Raw genomic sequence first — 19,635 nt, 5'->3', positions numbered from 1 at the left:
TTTTCCCTTAATATTATCGACTTTAAATAACATGTTTATTGCCTACTGAATACTACAGCTTGCGGCGTCCTTCGTTGATAAAACTACAACAGGTGTATCATTCACATGATCTGTTTCAAAGTAACACCCGGCTCCTTTCTGGGAACATGATTTGTGTCTCCAGCTTTTGTACAGACAAATTGGGAAGTGTGCTGTACAAATATAAACGTGAAAATCAAACAGATTTGTACAAGAAAATGTCGCTTAGCAAAATTCTCTTACCGTTGATTGAAACCTGTACATTCTTGCTGACGCCGTCACCAATCCCGTTGTCAGCACGACAAAGGTAGAATCCCTCATCCTCCGAGGACGCCGCTTGTATTGACAACGTTCCATTTTCCCACAGTTTAACGTGTGGTGGAGTGTGGACCAGTGGCTGGAAATCGGTCGCTTTTCCACCTAGAAGAAAATGGAAACGGAGGTCCCTAATACTTGCATTTGTGCATTTATTTTTGTTAAAAAAGGAAAATTAACAAGTACGTTTCACATTTAATTTGATGTGGGCTAAATAATAAGTTGAGAACATTTGGAATACGAAGCTTGCCCAGAAAGTAATGCACCGAATTTTTTTCTAAACAATTCTTTATTGAACATAATGAGAATTATAACCACGAAAGAATGGAGTTTTATCTCTACACCCTATTTTTCCAAGTAATCTCCATCCTGTTCTATGGCCTTCCATCAGCGCGAAACAAGGGCGTGTATGCCTTGTCGGTACCAATCCTTGTTCTGGTGGCGGAGCCATTGTGTCACTGTATGAACTTCCTTTGCTGATTCTCAGTTGCAACACCATTGCTGAGTTGTAATGCGTCTGTCATCGCGAATGACAACATTAGCTCACTACAGCGTGTCAGGTGTGACAGCTGGACCGTTGCAAATCGTGGAGCTCCGCCGAACCGCCTTCTAATAACGTCACCCTCCGTGCCCAGCGACTAACTGTACTTGTCGACAGCAGATTGTCCATAGACTTTGCACAAGCGTTTGTGAATATTACCCATAGTTTCTTTCTCTGCAGTGAGAAATTCAGTGACGGCACGTTGTTTGTAACATACATCACCTGCAGACGTCTGTTTGATACTGTCTGATGCTACACTATCTGTCGAAAGTGACGGAAACTTTGCGCGCTCACTCAGGTGACTTCAAATAATACATACGTAACGTTTCGCATTCGTAGCATTGTTTTCGGCTGCTGAAAAAAAAAATGCGGTGCATTACTTTCTGGGCAACCCTCGTAGATTCAACATTTTGAGGCAACCTATTGTTACAACGAGTCTAGACGACCTGCTGGAAATTTCAGAAGTATATGCAGAACTCTGACACCAGAGACACGCCGCCAAATGCGTTTATGTGTTTCATTGCTGTAAAAATATTTTTATGTCAATGCAGGTCCTCCACAACAATTTTTGTAGTTTAAAAAAAATACTTTTCATTCCGAACAAATTAGAATTTTTATTTGACAACATTTTTCATATCACTACGTTCCTCGTTCGGTTTCCAAGAAAAGTGCTCGTTTTCCAAATCTTAGGCCTATTCTGACAGGGCAAGACTTTACTAACATACAAAACAACTTACCTTATTAGTATGTACCACAGATATTATGAAAATCCTGCTATTATTCACTAACTCACAGTTAATTTGCAGAAGTTGTATTGAAAAATGATATCGCCTACTTTATGACTTAATTTCTTACTTATGTGTGCGACCTTCCTTCTTTTGTGTCATAGTAGTGTTACAACATTTGCTCACCTATGCCACGGAACCAGGAGATAGTTGGCTGAGGAAATCCGTGTGCCTGGCAGTGAACGGATAGGGAATTGCCCTCCAGCGTAGATGTATCCTGAGGTTCTTTTAACCACTGTGGCGCAACTAAAAGAGAAGACAGAAGCGTTACTAAAAGTTATTGTTTTTCTAGCTGTAGTAATTAGAGGATGCATTGAAACAGAAAGAACAACATTTCTCCTTGGTAATTTTTTAAAGTGAAATATTTTACGCTTATGGTACAAATTTTGTGTTGTCAGCATATTTCACAGTGTAGTTGAAAATAGCCAAATAAACTGTAAACGAAGACACATATTTTTATCCATGGATTCAGGAGAACTGAGGCTTAAAGTACAAATTTTTATAACTAGTTGCTTTTTTTGCCTGGAAGGCACGAGGAATGTCTTACCGTTAACCTGGAGCTGTGCTGACTGGTTGACTGTAGCAGCCGTGTTGGAAGCGAGACAGGTGTACACACCGCTGTGTTGTGAAGTGACCTTGTTAAACACTAGCAGGCTGAAGAAGTCACCTCCTTCTTTTTCAATAACCTGAGAAAAACAAAGAGCAATGTTTATATTTGAAATGCATAACAAAAAAAGGACACGGATTTACTGTGACCCATGTCCTTAGTTGTATTTACTATTAGATTCGAGTTGATCGCTTGTAACACGGTGGTCGTCCAACTGCGGCCCGAACCAAGTAGTCAAGTGGCCTGCGGTTTTCAGCCGCATTTTACGAGTGTTATGATACGCATCTAGCAACCAACAGGCGAACCTAAAAGCGATCACAAACGTTAAGACCTTCTTAAGAGGGACTGATGACCTCGGAAGTTAAGTCCCATAGTGCTCAGATTATTCTTCCAATAAACCAAAGTCGACCATGGTTATCTGTTCGTTCCATTTCATATCACTTTGCAATATTACGCCTAGATACAGGGTGGCGCACGAAATGTTTCACCTTTTGTTTTGCACATAGTTTATGTCGCACCAATATCCCGTTGAGCATCTTAACAGCAATAGCACTAGAGCTTGGAGAAACAAATGAGTGACGAAATGACGCGTAATTCACCATACGGTCGCTACGAGACTATTGTTAACACATGGCCGACAGTGGACAACTAACAATGCAGCAGCGATAGGCAGCTGTTTTACTTTTTCACCAAACGAAAAGTCCTGTTGCGACTCAGAGGCGGTTTCGACAGCAGTTTAACACGCCTTGGGCCTTTTGCAACAGAACCATTCACAGGCTGTATGATCATTTTATAGGGGAAGGATCAATACTGGAAGCGAATCGGCTCTTCCGAAGTCTGTTTGTTCGCCGGAAGAATGTTGAAGCGGTCCGAGTTGCGCTACAGAGAAGCCCCGACAAACCACACAGAAAGGCAGCAGTGCAACTAGGCATATCCAGACGCTCCGTTCAACGGATTCTTGAAAGTGATCCCCCCGGATGACCTTTGATTAGAAGCTCAGTACAGAACACAAGCGGCAGAGACCACTGTTTGCCCGCTGGGTGGAGGATAAAGAACAAACACTCAACAATGTTTGATTTTTCAGTGAAGGCACATTTTCATTAGGACTGTGTAGTTAACAAACAAAATTTCGGCGTAACTGCTTCATGAATGACAACATCATTCTCCGAGGATTACAGTGTGGATGAAAATTTCCAGTTACGAACTTATTGGACCTGTTTTCTTGCTATTGCGTTGCCCTTTAAAATGCTTATTCAAAAAGAAAATGATGACTCATTTCGTTCATCACCCTGGCACACTACTGATGCTGTATTCAAACATTACGGGGTGGTTTTCTCTGCTCATCTGCATTAACTTACAATTTTCTGCGTCAATAGGAAGGTGTTACTCGTTACCCAACTATAAACTTCGTCTGAGTCGTCTTGGATGGCCTAGGAGAAGAGCGCGAAGAAAACGCCAAGAATGGGGGCACACCATCTGTGCGCCCGTGCTGCCTCTCCTCCCCTTCAGCTTTGTCGTCAATCGCGAACTAATCCTCCTTACTCCTGAGCGTTCTTTGCTTTGTATGTGTATTTGTACTCGTCCATGTTGCGACTATCTTCAATAGAATAATTAATGTCTGTTATGCTGTCAAAAATAGTTACTATCACAACGAGAAGAGAAGAAAATAGAAGTTTCCAAGAAATATACATTTAAGAATTTTGTTTTATGATAGGGCACAAAGAAGGTACAACTTAATGTGCCGCAAATGAAAAGTTACAATTTGCCACTATACTAATAAGCATGGTTCATTTACAGTAGTTTTTCCTTTAGAGTCAAGTGAAAGACAGGAAAAAATTGCTCATCATCAGTCGCAATTGGGCAAAATGAGGCATCGAGGCATCGTACGAGGCATGTAATATTGCAGGACAAAATATCGAGCTTTTCACTGATGCTGAATTAGTAAAGTAATGCATGATGACTGTTTCTCGACCTTCGCGTCAACGTTTCTCTGACAGTAGAGAAATAATCGCTGAAATAAATAAGCTTACGCTTGAAATCTATAAGGGTAAGTCAAATGGAAACGATAAACGAGACATAAGAGAACGAAGCAAGTGAACTCCCCCTCCCCCCCCCCCCCCCCCCTATGAACCGTGAACCATGGACCTTGCCGTTGGTGGGGAGGCTTGTGTGCCTCAGCGATACAGATAGCTGTACCGTAGGTGCAATCACAACGGAGGGGTATCTGTTGAGAGGCCAGGCAAACGTGTGGTTCCTGAAGAGGGGCAGCAGCCTTTTCAGTAGTTGCAGGGGCAACAGTCTGGATGATTGACTGATCTGGCCTTGTAACACTAACCAAAACGGCCTTGCTGTTCTGGCACTGGGAACGGCTGAAAGCAAGGGGAAACTACAGATGTAATTTTTCCTGAGGGCATGCAGCTTTACTGTATGGTTAAATGATGATGGCGTCCTCTTGGGTAAAATATTCCGGAGGTAAAATAGTCCCCCATTCGGATCTCCGGGCGGGGACTACTCAGGAGGATGTCGTTATCAGGAGAAAGAAAACTGGCGTTCTACGGATCGGAGCGTGGAATGTCAGATCGCTTAATCGGGCAGGTAGGTTAGAAAATTTAAAAAGCAAAATGGATAGGTTAAAGTTAGATATAGTGGGAATTAGCGAAGTTCGGTGGCAGGAGCAACAAGACTTTTGGTCAGTTAAATACAGGGTTATAAATACAAAATCAAATAGGGGTAATGCAGGTGTAGGTTCAATAAAGAATAAAAAGATAGGAATGCGGGTAAACTACTACAAACAGCATAGTGAACGCATTATTGTGGCCAAGATAAACACGAAGCCCATGCCTACTACAGTGGTACAAAACTTCCTGGCAGATTAAAACTGTGTGGCCGACCGAGACTCGAATTCGGGGCATTTGCCTTTCGCGGGCAAGTGCTCTACCATCTGAGCTACCGAAGCACGACTCACGGCCGGTACTCACAGCTTTACTTCTGCCAGCATCTCGTCTCCTACCTTCCAAACTTTACAGAAGCTCTCCTGCGAACCTTGCAGAACTAGCACTCCTGAAAGAAAGGATATAGCGGAGACATGGCATAGCCACAGCCTGGGGGATGTTTCCAGAATGAGATTTTCACTCTGTTTTAATCTGCCAAGAAGTTTCATATCAGCGCACACTCCGCTGCAGAGTGAAAATCTCAGTTTTAATCTGCCAGGAAGTTTCATATTAGCGCACACTCCGCTGCTGAGTGAAAATCTCATTCTGGAAACATCATCTTTATTTCATTCTGGAATTGTTGCAGTCTTCTTGAAGTCTAAGGGGAATTGTATCTTGCATATTTATCACAGTTTATTCTGCCAAGGAACCCAGTACACCCATCGAATGTTGTCCACTTCAGATGCCTTGTTTCAACTTAAGTCTCTCAGTGATTTGTCACATTCTTCTCGCGGTATCATATCTCTCATCTCTCGTACATCTGCTTCCTTACAGATCTGGATAATTTGTTCTAAAGGGTGGTTATAATTAAACTGTCGCTCCTTGAGACAATGTAGATGGAAAACTATTTACTATACGGGTACTAAACTTTATCAAAATGATGTCCAGACAGGCACTGCAGGATTTACTTGTTAATAGTGTTGGTGCAATGATTTGCCTTTAGGCGCCGTTGCTGACACGGTGGCGTAGAGAGAAACTCGGTCAGCGAGGACCAAGGGCATACAGTGCGATCAGCACACATTACTGTGACCTGGTTCGCCAACATGTGAGCCCTACTCTACGGGATAGAGGTGCTTTGGACTTATCTGATGCGCAATGGAGCTCCAGCTCTCACTGACTGCAAGGCCATTCGCTTATTCCGTAACACATTTGGAGAAAACCAAATCATTGTCCAATGGTTCCAAACTACATGGCCACCAAGATCAAAGCAAATCAGCTTAAATCACTTGATAAAGGCAAGGCCCCCGGCCCTGATTGTATACCAGTAAGAGTCCTCTCAGATTATGCTGATACAATAGCTTCATATTTAGCAATATACACAACCGATCGCTCGTGAAAGATCCCTACGTAAAGAATTGAAAATTGTACAAGTCACACGAGCACGCAAGAATGGAAATAGGAGTAATGCACTGAATTACAGACCCATATCGCGAACGTCAATTTGCAGTAGGATTTTGGAACATATATTGTGCACGAACGTAATGCGTTACATCGAAGAAAAAGGTTTTTTGGCAAACGGCCAAACGTATTCAGAAAATATCGTTCTTGTGAAACAAAACTAACTGTTTATTCTAACTAAGTAATGAATGCTGTTGACAGGGAACGTCAAATTGAATCCATATTTTTAGATTTTCGGAAGGCTCTCGACACCGTACTTCACAGGGACTGCCACCCATATTGCGTGTCTATGGACTATCGTCTCATACGTGCAACTGGATTTGTGATTTCCTGTCAGAAAGGTCACAGTTCGTAGTAAATGACGGAAAGTCATTTAATAAAACAGAAGTAATATCTGGCGTTCCCCAAGGAAGTGTTATAGACCCTCGGCTGTTCCGGATCTACATAAACGATTTACGAGACAATCTGAGTAGAGTCGTAGGTTGTTTGCAAATGATACTGTCATTTAACGTCTTGTAATGTCATCAGATGATCGAAAATAACTACAAAATGATGTAGACAATATATCTATATGGTTCAAACAGTTGCAATTGACTAAAAATAATGAAAAGTGCGAAGTCATCCACATGAATACTAAAACAAATGCCGGCCGCTGTGGCCGAGCGGTTCTAGGCGCTTCAGTCTGGAATGACGCTGCTGCTATGATCGCAAGTTCAAATCCTGCCTCGCGCGTGGATGTGTGTGATGTCCTTAGGTTAGTTAGGTTTAAGTAGTTCTAAGTTCTGGGGGCTGATGACCTTAGAAGTTAAGTCCCATAGTGCTCAGAGCAATTTGAACCATTTTGAACCAAAACGAATCCTCTGAATTTTGGTTACGCGATAAATTACACAAATCTAAAAGTTGTAAATTCAACTGAATACTTATGGGTTACAATTACGAATAAATTAAGTTGAAACGGTCTCATAGATAATGTTGTGGTTGAAGCAAACCAAAAACTAAGATTAATTGGCAGAACACTAAGAAAACGTTAACAGGTTTACTAAAAGGACTGCCTACACTACGCTTACACGTCCTGTTCCAGAGTATTGCTAAGCGATGTTGTATCCGCATCAGATATGACTAACGGAGGACACTGAAACAATGCGAAGAAACGCAGATCATTTTGCACTATTGTGAGGCAGGGGAGTAAGCGCAACGGATATGATACGTTAATCGGGGTGGCGCTCATTAAAACCAAGGCGTTTTTCGTTGGGCAGGATTTTATCATAAAATTTCGGTTACTGGCTTTCTCCTAAGAGCGTGAAAATATTTTTTTGGTGCCCACTTACATAGGGAGGAATTATCATCGTAATAAAATATGAGAAATCAAATGTGCACTGAAAGATTTAAGTGTTTGTTTTTGTCACTCGCTCTTCTAGGGTGGAACAATAGAGGAATAGCCTCAACGTGATTTGATGAACTCTCTGCCAGGCACTTAATTGTGGACTGTAGAGTATTCATGTGGCAATAGATGTATATCACCAGATTTAAACTCGTGTGATTTCTGGCTGTCAGGTTACCTGAAGGTCAAGGTTAATCAACGGGGCATAGTACGGGTGGTAGCCAACATCCGTCCTGAAATGTTTCGAGCAGCAGTAGATCTGTCTTTAGTGACGTGATAAGCTTTATCCGAAATACAATTGAAAAGTATGATTTTGCGGTTTGGACATTCACGGCTTAGATAAAAGATAGAAATGTTTTAAAATTTCTCTAAAGCCAGTTAAAAGTTTTTAATTTTTTTTGGTAGCCTTATTAGCTGTTAATAGCCCATTTATTACAGTATTCTATAATAGACGATCCACCATTAGCTAATTCGGCTATCAACGAGTTTTTATAGAACAGTTTAATAGTTAGAAAATTTTTAAAAATATTCCTACAACGGAAAAGGAGAGGAGTAAGGTCAACACCAATTTTCATCTGAAACAGCTCTGAAATATAGTGCATGGATTTTGTAGTATCTTTAATATGTTCATTTTCTCAAATGAAACCATTTTCTTTTTTAGTTAAAATATCTTTATTTTTTTGCTCAGTTTCTTGTCATCTGTGATGAAATGACTGCAAAAATCGCGCTCCATTTGTTTGAAAATATATTACTGGTTACAAGATGGTGGTGCAATTATTCAATGAAATGAATATCGAGATTTACATTATGTCATTAGGATATTAGGTGAGCCCTTTCACCTTAAGTGTTTTTTATCAAGCCATGACAATTACAAAAAAGATCACATAACCGGCTAACCGGCTTTGGCACCTATTTCCACGAGATATGTGCAATATTCACAAAAAAGTTTCATGAAAAACAATTATTTCCTATAGCATTTGACCAAACATTTTTGTGAATATTCCATGTCTATCGACGGTGGTATCATGCCAAAACTGGCAATGTGACTGTTTACAATACACGAATTAACGATCGTGAGTTAATATCTTTTTACCTTAATTATGAAATGTCGTTGAATCGCCAAAATTAATTAAAATGTTCACATCTGAGTAGCGGGAATGCCTGCGTTAATTGCAATTAAATATGTTGTATATACTAAGACTAAAAACATTTGGAAATGTCAGTCACCGTTAAAAATCTCAAGCGAGTAGACACACGTATCAGTATTCTATGAGCGCAGCTGTGTTTAAAAGAAAGAGCTGCGCCGTAGAAGTTGTAACGCTTAAGTGAACGTTAGTCAGTGTATTTTTGTTATAGGTATTATTCGAGTAGAGTGTAATTTCAGCTCCAGAGCAGTAATTAAACGGAAAATTATGGTTGCAATAGAATAATTAACTGAACAACAGACATATATTCAAGTTATTGTAAATAGTCTCCTGCTCAAGGGCAAGTTGCAGGCACAGTGCAATGCATTCCGTAAGCATGAACACAGAGCGGACAGTTACAGAATTCATGTTGTATCTTGCAGTGGGTGACTTCTGTTTGCATGTTATTTATTTATTTATTTATTGTTCCGTGGGACGAAATTAAGGAGAAGTCTCCATGGTCATGGAACGAGTCAGTACATGAAATTATAACACGATAGAAGAAACAGATAAAATGAAATATAAGAAACGTATTCAGGCGCCAATTCATAAGTTTAAATAAAGAAAATCAACGACGTAACACGGGAATTTGCTTAATTTTTCAGCTCTTCCAGGAGCTCCTCGACAGAATATAAGGAGTGAGGTATGAGGAAACTCTTCAGTTTACACTTAAAAGTATTGGGGCTACTGCTAAGATTTTTGAGTCCTTGTGGTAGCTTATTGAAAATGGATGCTGCAGAATAGTGCACTACTTTCTGCACAAGAGTCAAGGAAGTGCATTCCACATGCAGATTTGATTTCTGCCTAGTATTAACTGAGTGAAAGCTGCTAACTCTTTGGAATAAGCTAATATTGCTAACAACAAACGACATTAAAGAAAATATATACTGTGAGGGCAATGTCAGATTTCCTAGACTAATGAATATGGGTCGACAAGAGGTTCTTGAATTTACACCACATATAGCTCGAACAGCCCGTTTTTGAGCCAAAAATACCCTTTTTGAATCAGAAGAATTACCCCAAAAAATAATACCATATGACAGAAGTGTATGAAAATATAGATTACTTTTCGTGTTGAACTGTCACTTATTTCAGATACTGTTCTAATGGTAAATAAAGCAGCATTTAGTTTCTGAACAAGATCCTGAACATTGACTTTCCACAACACCTTACTATCTATCCGAACGCCTAGGAACTTGACCTGTTTTGCTCGCTTATAATATGCCCATTCTGTCTGATCAAAATATCGGTTCTTGTTGAATTGTGACTTAGATACTGTAAAAACTGAGTCTTACTGTGATTTAGGATCAAATTACTTTCTACAAGCGACGAACTTATTTCATGAACTACATAATTTGGTAATGTTTCAATATTACACACAAGATCCGTCACTACAAAGCTGGTGTCATCATCAAACAGAAACATTTTTGAATCACCTGCAATACTAGAAGGCATATCATTTATATAAATAAGAAATAGCAGTGGCCCCAGCACCGACCCTTGGGGAACGCCCCACTTAACAATGACCCATTGGGAGTGAACATCACTACCACTCTCAACATTGCGGAGAATTACCTTCTGCTTTCTGTTATTAAAGTAAGAGGCGAACCAATTGTAAGCTACTCCCCTTACTCCATATGGTCCAATATCTGCAGTAATATTTTGTGGTCAACACAGTCAAAAGCCTTCGTTAAATCAAAGAAAACTCCTAGATTTCGCAACCTTTTATTTAATCCGTCCAAAAACTCACAGAGAAACGAGAATATAGCATTTTCAGTTGTTAAAACCATTTCTAAAACCAAACTGTACATCTGACAGCAAATTATGTGAATTTAAATGCTCCAGTAACCTTGTATATACAACCTTATCGATAACTTTAGCAAACACCGATGGCACAGAAATAGGTCTATAATTGTCAATATTATCCCTGTCTCCCTTTTTATAAAGTGGCTTCACTACCGAGTACTTTAATCGGTCAGGAAACCGGCCACTCCTAACGGAAAAGTTAAGGATTTGGCTAAGTACTGGGCTAACATACATAGCACAATACTTCAGTATTGTGCTAGTACCCCGTCATATCCAGGAGAGTTCTTGGTATTTAGTGATTTAATTATTAACTCAATCTCCCTCTTGTCAGTATCATGGAGGAGCATTTCAGGTAACAGTCTCAGAACTCTTTTTTCTAAAAGCGCTATATGATTCCCTGTTGGGACTAGGTTTCTATTTAGTTCACCTGCTATATTCAGAAACTGACTATTAAATACTGTACATATATGTGACTTATCAGTAACACGGACATTCCCCCTATGCACTGATTCTATATCCTCGACCTGTCTCTGCCGACCATCCACTTTCTTTACGACTGGCCATATGGTTTTAATTTTATCCTGAGACTTAGCTATTCTATCTGCATACCACATACTTTTTGCCTTCCTCATAAATTTTTAAAGCACCTTACAATACTGTTTGTAATGGGCTGCTGCATTTAGATTTTGACTGTTTCTAAAGTTTTGATATAATTGCCACTACAGGATATTCTTATCCCTCTAGTCAGCCACCCAGGCTGCCTGTTTGTGCTAGTACCCTGTTTTGAACGTTCTAACGGAAAGCAACTTTCAAAGAGCACGAGAAAAGTCTTGAAAAAAGCATTATATTTATCGTCTACTGTATCAGCACTATAAACATCTTGCCACTCTTGTTCCTTGATAAGGTTTACAAAGGTCTCTACAGCAACTGGATCAGCTTTCCTAAAAAGTTGATAACTATATTTAACACGTGTTGCAGCACAAAAATCTTTTAGAGTAAAAACTTGTGCATCATGATCTGAAAGGCCATTCACCTTTTTGCTAACAGAATGCCCTTCTAGTGATGAGGAATGACCAAAAATGTTGTCTACGGTTCTTCTACTGTTCCCTTGCACTCTCGTTGGAAAGAATACGGTTTGCATAAAATTATGTGAATTAAGGAGGTCTACCAGCATCCTTTTTCTTGCACAATCACTTATACAATTAATACTGAAGTCACCACATATAACTAACTTTTTGTGTCTCCTATAAAGTGAACCAAGAACCTCCTCTAGCTTTAGCAAAAATGTTGTGAAATCGGAGTCTGGGGATCTATGAATAACAACAGTTAGAAGTTTAACTCCACTACATTTAACCACACCTGCACAACATTCAAACACTTTTTCAGTGCAGTTCTTTGAAAAACCTAGTCACTCAAATAGGATACCGTTTTCCACATACATGGCTACTCCCCCACACCGCAAAGAGCTCCTAGAAAAGCTGCCAGCCAACCTGTATCCTGGTGAAGGAAGCCTCTGAATTATCTCCTTATTTAAGAAGTGTTCAGATATACCAATAATTTCAGAGTCAACATCTATAAGGAGTTCACTAACTTTATCTCTAATACCTTGTATATTTTGATGAAATATACTAATTCCCTCATTTTTGGATACCTAAACTTTGTCAAAATTGGTTTCTTTCTTAGAGAGACTTCCCTTATGCAGGAATACCTATCAGCTGACTTCAATCTAAAAAAGGTGCAGCTCTAACAACCACTAGCACAGGAATTTTCTCATGAGTGATCCCACCACCCCCACCTACTACTCTTCTCTGAAGCATTGTTTGAATAATGTTATTTTTCATGCTTGCAGAATTCTTATTTAATGCCCCACTGTACAGCTACACATTTCCTACACAGGAGAAGACGGTTAGAAACAGGCTCACGAATGCATTGCTTAGGAGTACTTAGTTATTCACATCTTGCAAGTATCACAGTTGCAATCTCTCGCTATCATGTGGACAAATAAGTTCCATGGTTGGAGTACACTTTCTTAAAGAAAAATATAGCAATGTGCTGACCATCTCCATGATTGTCTCCAGCAACTTCTTTTTCCTTCCATACAATTGTTTTTGCTTAACTATGTTCAACATCATCTCTCTCTTTCTCTATCAAACAGACACACAAACACACACACACTCACGCACCCAGAGGGAGGGAGAGAGAGAGAGAGAGAGAGAGAGAGAGAGAGAGAGAGAGAGAGAGAAAGGGGGGGGGGGGGTAAGTATTAAATTCATGTGAAGCGCCTGCAGTTTACAGAGACCTTTACTTGATCGTCAATAAAAATAAATCCACAAGCTGCAAACACTTTTTTTTGGGAAGGGAAAGGTCATTGAAGTCAATAATTTCTTTTCTGAAGCTGCATGAAATGCAACAATACAGTGAAGAACAATGTAGTGATTAAAATACACACTCCAATGATAAGCATGCTACACTTAATGAGAGTACCTGCAGAGATTTTGGAATTGGTGCATTGTCCTTGAGCCAGGAGAACCTTATGGGCAGATCACCTGAAGACACGGCACAGCTGACCTGGGCTCTTGCCCCTTCCTGAAGATCGGTTGGGAAGATGAATGGCGCAACCACAGGTGGTCCTGCAAGAAAAAGGCATTAGACAAATAAATACAGCTGGCTGCACTTGAGACTGCTGTCCAAGGTTATGTTAATTGGTGGATCACCTACCATAGTACACACGAACCGCTGGTCTAAGCTTTTTCCCATGAGACATAATCCGCTAAGATGTCCTTGTCATTCTATTGAATTTTCAGGGTGAAGATGCGACGTCCAGCAACAGTTAAAGTAATCTAAAGTCTCTGATAATTTGATAAGCCTAACTTGCGAAGTGGATGATGATGACTATGATGCTGATGAGGGTTATTTGTGAAGCATAGAAGAATGTAGTGTTATATTCTACAACATCACGAACTACGACATTGTTGAGCAAATAAAAATCTTGTCCTCCTTCCAAGAATGAAATAAAACAGGTTTTTTTTCCTGACACCAAGAGAGAAAGAGTATACATATTCTGTATCAGAAATGTTCTTTTCCAGAAGTATAAGAGCGTACCTTGTTTAGCACTTTGTCTTTCTACTGGCTGATTATACTTTCCACAGTTATAGTAAAAGATAATATAAAATATTTCCTTTTGAAGGCTCATTGCAGCTACATTTACATCGTCATAATGATCGGCAACTAAAATTGGCAGCTGGAGAGGAGATTCCTCTAGAGTCGATCTTCTGTCTTTTGTTACATCCGTTTTTCCATAAAGAAATTCTTTAGTCAATCTACCATCCGTCCTGGCCAACCCTAGAACATTTTCATGACGGTCATAATAACATCTACTGCTCTCTAATCCATTTATTTGTCTTCCTGTGTCACCTAATAATTCCAAGAAGCAGTTCACAATTATCTTCTGAGTAACCACTATTTTTAAATGAGTTTCACATTAAACATCCATGTTTGATTGCCATGAGACATAAATGGTTAGTTAGGTTCATGTTCCATAGATCATTTGCATGATAAATCGTAATTAAATGGAACGAGTCACATTATATTCACATCACAAATTATTTTGTAAATGTGACTACATGCTTATCATTTACGAGTGTTTCTTTTTTCCATAAAAACAAGACATATAGGTGGGAGTTAGTAATTCCTAACTACCATCTTTTACACATTACAATAATAGAAGTTCCTCTATGGAATAGAAGGAGTTGCCGAGGAGAAAATATTTCGTTTGTTTTCAAATTTTATTTGCTGTCAGACATTTGATATCACTGGGGAACTGATCAACAGTTTTGGTTGCACCACTGTGAATTCCTTTTTTTACTAAAGATAACCTTAATGTGGAGCAATGAATGTCATTGTTTCTTCTTGCATTGTAATTACAAGTATTTACATCATCGTTCCATCTGAACTGCACTAGCTTATTTACAACAAATATCACGAAGGAATAAATATATCGTGAAGCAGGAGTCAGTATACCTAACTCCTTAAATAAAAGTCTACAAGATGATCGTGGGTGAGCACGACATATTATTTTTGCAGCGCGTTTTTGAGCGATGAAGATAGAAGATCGTTTACATACATGAGGAACACTAGCATACCTAAGATTGAGCCTTGGGGAGCTCCATACATGATTCATCTCCAGTGAGAGGGCTCTGATCTGCCTACATTGGTTGAATTGCTTCGTGAAATTTTCTGCGTTCTTTGGTTAGCTATGACATCAATCCCAGGGATCTCAGTTTATGGAGCTGTGTAACATACTGTACTGTCCTGCTGTTAGATACCATGAAGCTGAGGAAGAACAACTGCATGTAAGGGCGGGCGGACATGGTCCCAGGGACAGATGCATACTTCTGTTGATCCTTCTAGAATAACAAGCTCACCAAGGGGACGTTTCGAAGACCGTAACGCTCCCTACTACAGCTCAGATCCTTCCGATCATGGATGCAGGATGTTTGCTTTCAGTGTTTCACGTTCGATGCAGCATAAAACGTGATTCATGCGAAAAGGCCAGTGGACGTCCAGTTGCGGTACTGGTGTGCAAATTTCAGCCTTATTCGCCGACGAACAACAGTAAGCATGGGTGCTTGAACGAGGCGCCGGCTGTGGGGGCCCATACGCAACAACGTTCACTGAATGGTCATTGAGGAGACATTTTTGGTAGCCCCTTGGTTCATCTATTCATCTGGTCGATCAGCTGCCCAACAATGGCACGTCTATTCGCCCGTACACAACTTTACAGTTGTTGTTCAGCCTGACGTCTATGGGCCATGGTGCACCACATTTGCCTCGGCATTAGTTTCGGATAGCGCTATGTTTGCATGCACAGTATACTTTAACCATGGCGGCATGCAAGTAGTTTATAACAGCCGTTTCAGAAATGCTCCAACTCTTGGCCCAAAACCCAATTTAATAAAATTAAAGCAATTTGGGATATTATTGAAAGGGAAACAGGGAAGCCAAGAGCATAGGAAGACTTTAGTGTACTAACAAACAATCAGAAATTGAAAATATTTTCAATAATCATTTTTTAAATGTTGTGGTGAAAATAGGATCTAGATCTTCACTAGAAGAGGCAAGGCTACTAATAGAAGAGGCCATACTTGTGCAGTTTGAAACAACCGTAATTCCACTAACCTCTCCCTCTGAAATCAGTAAAATAATAAACTCACAGAAAAGTAAAAGCTCTTATAGAATTGATGGCATTTCCAGCAAGGTAGTTAAAGCTTGTTCTCCGCAGATAAGTAGGATTCTCAGCCACGTATGTAATAGCTCTTTGGAGCAGGGTGTTCTCCCCGATAGACTGAAATATGCCATTGTCAAACCATTGCATAAAAAGGGGGACACGTCGGATGTCAACAACCACCGCCCAATCTCTCTTCTGACAGCTCTATCAAAAATTTTTTAGAAAGTAATGTATTCAAGAGTAGCCTCCTACATCTGTAAAAATAAAGTACTAACAAAATGTTAGTTTGGTTTTCAGAATGGCTTTTCAACAGAAAATGCTATATACGCTTTCACTGATCAAATATTAAATGCTCTGAATAACCGGACATCACCCATAGGTATTTTTTGTGATCTCTCAAAGACCTTTGATTGTGTAAATCATGGAATTCTTTTAGATGAGCTAAATCATTATGGTTTGAGTGGGGCAGTGCACAAATGGTTTAATTCATACTTAACTGAAAGAATGCAGAAAGTTGAAATAAGTGGTTTATGTAATGTTAAAACAACAGCTGATTCCTCAAACTGGAGGGGGGGGGGGGTGGGCTTATCAATTACGGGGTCCCACAGGGTTTGGTCTTAGGTCCTTTACTGTTCTTGATATATATTAATGACTTACCATTCCACATTGATGAAGATGCAAAGTTAGTTCTTTTTGCTGATGATACTAGTACAGTAATAACATCCATAAACTAAGGAATAAGTGATGTAATTGTAAATGATGTTTTTCAAAAAATTATTAAGTGGTTCTCAGCAAACGGACTCTCTTTAAATTTTGATAAAACACAGTATATACAGTTCTGTACAGTAAATGGCACAACTCCAGTAATAAATATAGACTTTGAAGAGAAGTCTGTAGCTAAGGTAGAATTTTCAACATTTTTAGGTGTGTCCATTGATGAGAGGTTAAACTGGAAGCAACACATTGATGGTCTGCTGAAACGTCTGAGTTCAGCTTTGTATGCTATTATGGTTATTGCAAATTTTGGTGATAAGAATCTCAGTAAATTAGCTTACTATGCCTACTTTCATTCATTGCTTTCTTATCGCATCATATTCTGGGGTAATTCATCGTTGAGTAGAAAATTATACATTGCTTAAAAACGTGTAATCAGAATAATTGCCGGAGCCCACCCTCGGGCATCCTGCAGACGTCTATTTAAGGATCTATGGATCCTCACAGTAACCTCACCGTATATATATATATATATATATATATATATATATATATATATATATATATATATATTCACTTATGAAATTAGTTGTTAATAATCCAACCCAGTTCAAAAATAGCTACAACACCAGGAGAAAGGATGATCTTCACTATGCAGGGTTAAATCTGACTTTGGCACAGAAAGGGGTAAATTATGCTGCCACAAAAGTCTTTGGTAACCTACGAAACAGCATCAAAAGCCTGACAGATAGCCAACTAACATTTAAAAATAAATTAAAAGAATTTCTAGATGACAACTCCTTCTACTCATTGGCTGAATTTTTAGATATAAATTAAAGGGGGAAAAAACGTAAACATTAGTGTCATGCAATTTGTGTAATGTAATATCTTGTACAGACATCTTTTATTAACCTGACACGTTCCACATCATTACAAAGTGTTGTATTCATGATCTATGGAACAAGTATTAATCTAATACAATCTAATCTAATCTAATGATCATGCCTTTTCAGGCGTCAGGTAAATCGCTCTGTTTCCGCATTACGACGACGACTGCACTGTCCCCCTGAAACGATTCATATACCCTGCACTGTTAGTGCTACCACCTGCTGTCTGTGAGTGGTTACTACACTCTGACGTCGAACATAGGCGGCGGTCACATTAATGTTACTTGAAAGTGTATAACAATTACACTCACGATAACAATGGCAATGAACATCTTTCAAATGTAGTATGTACAAGCGACTAATATGATACGACCCAAGAGACCTCTACAGTTACACTATACCCTACTTTCCTAGTAAACAACTAATGTTTTTTCTCTCCAAAAACACACTATTTCCCAGCGCAAATCCTTCGACTTTTAATGTAAGTGCAGTGCTCCTTATAAGATCACCGTTTCTACAAGGAATTTTAGATGAATTCTTACTATTTTCATTTTATATTTTAGTTTCTTACATCTATGTGCATTTCAAATGGCGGTTAATTTTTCACTGAATTTGGGTACCCAGCAGCAAAAATTCTTTAAATTATTGCAGCCTTCCTGCAACTCTCAGCTGTACTATATTTGTTGCACCATTGCGCTAACGACCTTGTAGTGTGAAGAAAACGATATTTCTCTTGCATAAAACCTTCATGAAATTCATATTTCTAGAAACTTTAAAATCATTTGCACCTATCTTGTATATTAGCCCGCCTGGCTAGCCGTGCAGTCTAACGTGCTGCTTCCCAAATAGGAAGGCGTCCCAGTCCCCAGCATGAATCCGCCCGGTGGATTTGTGTCGAGGTCCGGTGTGCCAGCCAACCTGTGGATGGTTCTTAAGGGGCGTACGGCGTGAAACGGCCGGCCTTGGAGCAGGAGAAGCTCCACAGGACATTTTCATTTGCACTGTCTATACTTTTACTAATAAATTCATAAAACTTTGTCAGCATGACCAGGGAGGATTCAGGATTCACACTCACAGCAGTGGAAGTCCAAAACATAACAAAACAAATTTTTTTAGTCGTAAAATTTCATCATTTTTTCACTTAGTATTGGCTGCATATGTTGCTGTATATACATTTTTCTTCATAAATAAGATAGATTCTTTGATGAAATTTGCACAGCATACAAACCATACTTACAGGTGTATGAAACTCTAGGATTTCCCAAATCTGTTAAAAACTGTGGTAAAAATTTAGATAATTAACTATAAAATTCGAGTTTTCTCTAAATACGAAGTTTAAAATGTAACAGCCCATTCATTTTTTCCTAGATTAAATAAATTCTAGAGTTTCATTCACCTGTAGGTATGGTTTGGTAAGCTGTGCAAAATTAATCGAGGAATCTCTCTTACTTATGCAGGAAAGTATACCTGTAGCAACAAATGCAGCCAACAGTAAGTGAAAAAAATCATGAAATTTAACTTTTAAAAAATATTCTTTTTTCATGTTTTTGAACTTCCATTGCTATGAGTGTGAATCCTGGAATCCTTCGTGGGCATGCTGACAAAGTTCTATGAATTTATTAGTAAAAGTATAGACAGTGCAAATTAAAATGTCCTGTGGGCCTCTCCTTCTCGAAGTCCGCCCGTTTGACGTCCTACCCCCCTTAAGGCGATTTTTCGTCTACCTCGGCGAATGTGAGCTGTTTCCCCTTATTCCACCTTGGTTACATTGTGTCGGCGATTGCCTTGCAAACACTGTTTCCACGTAAACCTACACCATAATTATTCTACCTCAGAAACATTTGGGTTACAATCGTCTGGTATGAGACATTGCCAGGGGGCCGAACTGCAAAATAACCATGGGTTCGGTGTGGGGCGGCGGTGGGGTGGGCGGACTGCTGTGGCCTGTTGTGGGGTGTGAGCCACTAAGCGCTAAGGCGGGATGAAGCCTTTCCATCGTTTCCTGGTGTAATACATACTTACATATATCTTATATGTTGCCTTTGAATCTATTGTTATTGT

The 19,635-nt window shown here is 39.4% G+C and overlaps 1 protein-coding gene across 1 annotated transcript in view; it reads right to left on the bottom strand.

Annotated features, from left to right (window-relative positions):
- LOC126297570 (Down syndrome cell adhesion molecule-like protein Dscam2) overlaps nt 1-19,635 on the bottom strand; it is a 647,360-nt gene that overhangs the window by 202,576 nt on the left and 425,149 nt on the right. Inside the window, exons 13-16 of the mRNA XM_049988565.1 lie at nt 13,231-13,376; nt 2,207-2,345; nt 1,786-1,905; nt 262-438 (exon numbers count right to left, since the gene is read on the bottom strand). Coding sequence (XP_049844522.1) covers nt 262-438; nt 1,786-1,905; nt 2,207-2,345; nt 13,231-13,376 — 582 coding nt within the window. The remainder of the gene's footprint in view (nt 1-261; nt 439-1,785; nt 1,906-2,206; nt 2,346-13,230; nt 13,377-19,635) is intronic.

The sequence above is a fragment of the Schistocerca gregaria genome, chromosome 1, assembly GCF_023897955.1.
Source record: "Schistocerca gregaria isolate iqSchGreg1 chromosome 1, iqSchGreg1.2, whole genome shotgun sequence".
NCBI lineage: Eukaryota > Metazoa > Arthropoda > Insecta > Orthoptera > Acrididae > Schistocerca > Schistocerca gregaria.
The sequence above is the reverse complement of the archived record's forward strand: the minus strand, read 5'-3'. Positions and strand labels throughout refer to the sequence as shown.